We start from the raw sequence: 5,208 nt of genomic DNA on the forward strand, positions 1-5,208 counted from the left end.
GCCCATGTCTGGTATAGTGTATATACAATTTTTCTATTCAGCTGAATTGGCAATCAACTGTATTGCTAAAGATTATCAATACAGTTCGGTTGCCGTAATCTGCAACTTTAGTTTCATCTATATATATTGGTGACCATTTGGGTAAGACTCAGTTTGCGAGCCCACGACTGATTGTGAGTGCGCCACCTGCAGAAACATACATATGTACACATATACACCAAAGACACTATTGACTTAAGACATTCAAAAATGACCTTTTTATACAGTTACTATTTGTTCTTATCGAAAGCTATTATTTTTTTTACATCTAAAATTCCCAAACAAACCCCCCCCCCCAGGAAGCTCGCAGGATTGGTGGCATTGTCATTAGCTAGCCGCTGCAATACAATTTGTGTAACCTTGTCCGAGACAGCCTGTCATTTTAATGTCAGTGTTTTTATCTGACGAAGACATCATCCCTTTCAAATAAGCTGTATAGGTTCCTTAAACAGAAATGTGCGCACAGGGCTGAGAATGTGTTAACAGTTGCAAATACGAAATGCTATCGGGTTCATCGCCGTCGCTGTTTGTCACCGAAATGTCACGGAAAAACCGCTTTAATGGTATCTCACATAATATGGAGGAATTGAAAACATCTGTACATTTAGTTGGGCTGAGGAGGGAGCGCACGGCGGCTGTGCAGACAATGTGATGTATGCAGGGTTTTTTTTTTTTTTTCTTGGTAGCAGTTGTAGGTCGCTGTGGTGAGAACTGAGATGGAATTTGCATGACGTCCTGTCTGCTTTAGCGGGGACTTGCAGTGGGTTATAAAAGAGTATTTAAGCAATTGTTTTATTTTTTTTTCCAGGTTCCAGTCTCAGTGGCTATGATGACACCCCAAGTAATCACTCCTCAACAAATGCAGCAAATTCTCCAGCAGCAAGTGCTAACGCCCCAACAGCTACAGGTCTTACTTCAGCAACAGCAAGCCCTCATGCTCCAGCAGGTAAAGTTTTCTGACCATGTGGTAGCAGAATGGTGACCTGTTATGTTACTGATCTCAAGTAAAACAGCTTCAATACCCCCCGCCCCCCCCCCCCCCATGTATCAAGGCTTCACATACATTTTGTTCACATATGTATCACGTTTAATAAAATTCCTCTATGTTTTATCCTCTTAAAGTGTATGTAAACTCAAAATCTATTTTAGTTTGTCTGTGAAGGTTCTCTTTCATCCAGGCCATGAAATATCTGTAAAAAAATAAATCAAACTAACTGGACTTGCTGTATTTCTCTTGAAGACGTTTTGCCGTTCATCCGATTAGTTTTCTCAATTCAGAATCTTCTTAATCCTAAATGGAGAAAGCTAATCGGATGACCAGCAAAACATCTTTAAGGAAAAAACAACAAGTCCAGTTGCTTTGATATATTTTGTACAGATATATTTTAGTGTGCTTGTCGTCCTGTCTTCTTGTACATACTTTTCTTAAGCAAATCTTTTGCTAAGTTTTTTTTAGTTTTTTTTATCTGGAGATCCTGCCAGTAGCAGCACTTCCTGTGGCATGCTAAAGAATCTCAAGTGCTGAATCTAAGGGAGATTGCAACGGACAATTGAAGGTGATCTGGAGATCCTGCCAGTAAGAGCACTCTTGTTGCAGTGATCTGGTGATCCTGCAAGTAAGAGAAATTCCTGTTGCAGTGATCTGGTGATCTACCAGTAACGGCACCTCCTGTTGCAGAGCTTTAAAGGAGAACTATGAGGTGAGTGCTTTTCACTCATCTCATAGATCTAGCCGACCTGTGACAATTAGACTGTCACAGGTCGGCTCAGTAGATCGGGAGGTGATCGAACACATACCGGCGTTCACCCACCTCTCGATCCTGTCACGGCTCTCTGCCGTGACAGGGGAGGGGCTGGATTCCCCCCTCCCCACTCCAATCCGCCAGAGCTGACTAAAGGAGGGGGCGGGTACAGCTGGCTCTGCCTCTAGATAGGCTGAGCAAGCTGACAGTCACGCAGCTGAGCAGATCCCGGCATAATTGTCGGGATCCGCTTCAGCTGCGGCGTCTCAGTATACCGCGAGCAGCAGCTCGCGGTATACTGAGCCTAGGGTGACGGGAGGACGCTAGTTTGTGTCCTCCCGTTACCCTAAGGAGAACTATGGGGAAAAGCCTTAACCCCATAGTTCTCCTTTAATGATAAAGGCCAGTCAGAATAACATTTACCAATAAAATTAGGAATGCACCGATACCGATACCAGTATCGGTGCCGATACCAAGTATTTGGGCGAGTACTCGTAAAGCTGGTTCCATGCTGTTTGGCCGGCTCGATGCTGATTGGGCAGCCAATCAGTAATGAGCCGGGCAAACAAATCTGATATGGTGGCACGATCCCCACCTTGCAGACAATCATTCCCCTCACATAGATCCTCAGCAGCAGATATTACTGTACCAGTCCCTTGGCCAGCTGGGCAGACACCACTCTCCAAGCTCTCCGGGATCTGCCCACGTCTCCTGTGTGCACAGCGCTAGCATCGCCTGCTTGATGTCTGAATGAGAGCACTGGGCAGTCTGCGCGTGCACAGTAATAGGCTGAGGGCCGATTATGTGGGCGCTGTACACACAGGAGACGTGGGCAGATCCAGGAGAGCTTGGGGAGCGGTGTCTGCCCAGCTGGCCGAGGGACATCTCTGATACAGTAATGAATGCTGCTGAGGATCGATGTGAGGGGAATGAGGTGCCTGCAGGGTGGAGGTTGTGTCACCATATTGTCAGATCTGTTTGGCCAGCCTCGATGCCATTTGGCTGGGAAGCCTGCTTCCCGGTTAATCAGCATCGAGCTGGCCAAACAGAATGGAGTCGGCTTCCCGGGCAATCATGAAGCCGGGCGTTGGGTAATGACACCCGCCTGGCTCCCTGATTGCCCAGGAAGCTGGCTCTATGCTACCGGAAGTACCGGTATCGGTAGTCCGTATTGGCGAGTACCAAAATATAAATATCGGTACTCGTACTCAATACCGAAAAACCGGTATCGGTGCTGGTGTGAATAAAGTTTAGCATTAAGAAACAGTTGAGACTTTTTGTCCAATTTAGGCTTTTGTCTGCACTGGGAGTTGTAGGGGTGCTATGAGTCAGCCATATTACCTAAGACTACAAGAAAAAGGGGGTGTAGATATAAATGAATAATGTGCCACAGATGTGTTACTGGTAGGACATGGGAAAAAAGCTTTATTGATGAAGACCACTCAGGATTTATCAATAAAATCATATAGTACAAAAAACGCTCACCATCTGGTCATTTTTCAGTTATACCTTTGGTGAAGATTTTTGTGTTGGCATTGAAAGAAAAGATTTCAAAAAGTTAGACACCAGCTGTAATTTTTGTAGACACCTTGGTTTCCTTGCTTCAGAAATTAATCCAAACTGTCTATGACCAGTTTGATGCACACCTATTAGTCCTGACCCCCCTTAGCCCTATAGAGTTTAATATGTGATTCACTTTGTGGGAGTTCTGATTGTCATAATGCAAAGGAACAACATTACAGACATCTAGGTGTAAGGATGTCTTTCACATTAAAAGATGATGGTGCAATTCATTTGCTTTGATGTGTGGATTCCATTGTTCAACTTTTAAATTGGTTGATACATGGTATATAAGTTTGTCTATTATCCAAATATTTGTTTTTGCAAGATGATGATGATGTGCTCAGGAAACGCCATGGGCAAAGACAGATTAAGACAGAATGGGGCCCTAGACAAGGTAGCAGCTTTAGTCCCACCCTCCATTCATTTGATTGACATTGATAGGATTGTAACAAGGCATAGAGAAGCCACCCCATTTGAATTGTCTAATAATCTGTCCTGGCATGGCTCACAGCTGCACTATTCCTTTGGCTTACTGCAGGAGCATATACATGGTAGCTAGGCCCCTGAACGTGCATCAGACCTTCTGGTCGATGTGGCTCTGTTCATGTTGTTGGTAGTAGAGGTATTTGTTTTGACCTCCGTGGAGTTTCTGGTCATCCACCTTATACTGCACACATTGTAATGTTTCTGTTTCTGGGTATAGTGAATCTTTTAACCATTGAGCTTTTCCAACTTGAAAACATACTTCCCAAAATACTGAACTTTGCTCCGTCATAGAGCTCCAACCTGCCTGATGTGCATCCTACAATGAAATGGGATTTCTTAAGGGCCTATTCACACCACAGCCAGATAATCTCCACACCAGACCAGATTGTTTCCAGACCCAACATTCATCCTAATATATCCCTATGCTATTTCTTGTCTCTGTTCACACCAGCGCAGTCTGTCCAGACCAGACCAGACCAGAAAAATACTGCATGTCTCCTTTTGTCTGGTCTGGAATTCACTGGAACTGCGGGCAGGTTCACACCAATTTTGTACCAGATCTGATCCGGAAAATGGTGTGAACCTGCCCTTAAGGGGTTCTGAAGTGTGCAACATAAAATTTTGGGTTGTCAGGTGGAGCATAAGGGGGCACACAGAAGCTGTGACTCAGAGCAAAGTTGATGACTTTGGAAAGTGTGCTCCTGGGTGGCTTCTTGCACATACGCATGAGGCTTTAAACACAAACAGCATAGACACGTACCTTGTGGTTCTTGCTTTGCTCTGCTGCTTTAGGTTTAATTGGTTTGGGGATACCGCAGGTTCAGTTTAATCCAACACGGATCTATATTTGCATCCACTTACCTCTCAATAGGCCTGATTTATCAACATGTTCCTGGAGTTACTTCCATGCAGCAATCGATAAGCCTGTTCGTACATGGAAAGTCTGAATCTGAATGGTGGCTGTGAGGAAATAACTGTACTTTAGATAAGATGGATCAGGACCTTTATGTACAAAGTACGTTGCTAGCAGCCTGTTCTTTGAATAGGATGAATTTCAGAACTGCAAAATAATTCATAATGATTGTGCAGCACACAGTGTTTAGCGGTGGGGAATATAATGTATATCACAGCATGCAGCAGTTTGGGATGCTTAGTGTATGCTACAATATGTGTCATTTACAGTTCACAGGGGTCTAAAATATGCAACCTAAAGTAAATAATACAGAACACAGTGTAACAGAGAAAACAGTGTAATGTTTGCAGCAGAATGCAGTATCTAATGTACAGCACAATGTGCAGAGTGCAGTGGTCTAGATTATGTAACGTGCAACAAAGTGTATAGATTGCAATATATACATATGATTTTTAAATATAAATA

At 43.8% G+C, this 5,208-nt stretch overlaps 1 protein-coding gene across 1 annotated transcript in view; it reads left to right on the plus strand.

Moving 5' to 3' along the window:
• The window catches only part of FOXP1 (forkhead box P1), a 414,947-nt gene that overhangs the window by 300,403 nt on the left and 109,336 nt on the right, over nt 1-5,208 (plus strand). The window contains exon 5 of the mRNA XM_018563026.1: nt 848-985. Coding sequence (XP_018418528.1) covers nt 848-985 — 138 coding nt within the window. The remainder of the gene's footprint in view (nt 1-847; nt 986-5,208) is intronic.

Source organism: Nanorana parkeri, unplaced genomic scaffold (genome assembly GCF_000935625.1).
Source record: "Nanorana parkeri isolate BGI_ZX_2015 unplaced genomic scaffold, ASM93562v1 scaffold624, whole genome shotgun sequence".
NCBI classification, from domain to species: domain Eukaryota; kingdom Metazoa; phylum Chordata; class Amphibia; order Anura; family Dicroglossidae; genus Nanorana; species Nanorana parkeri.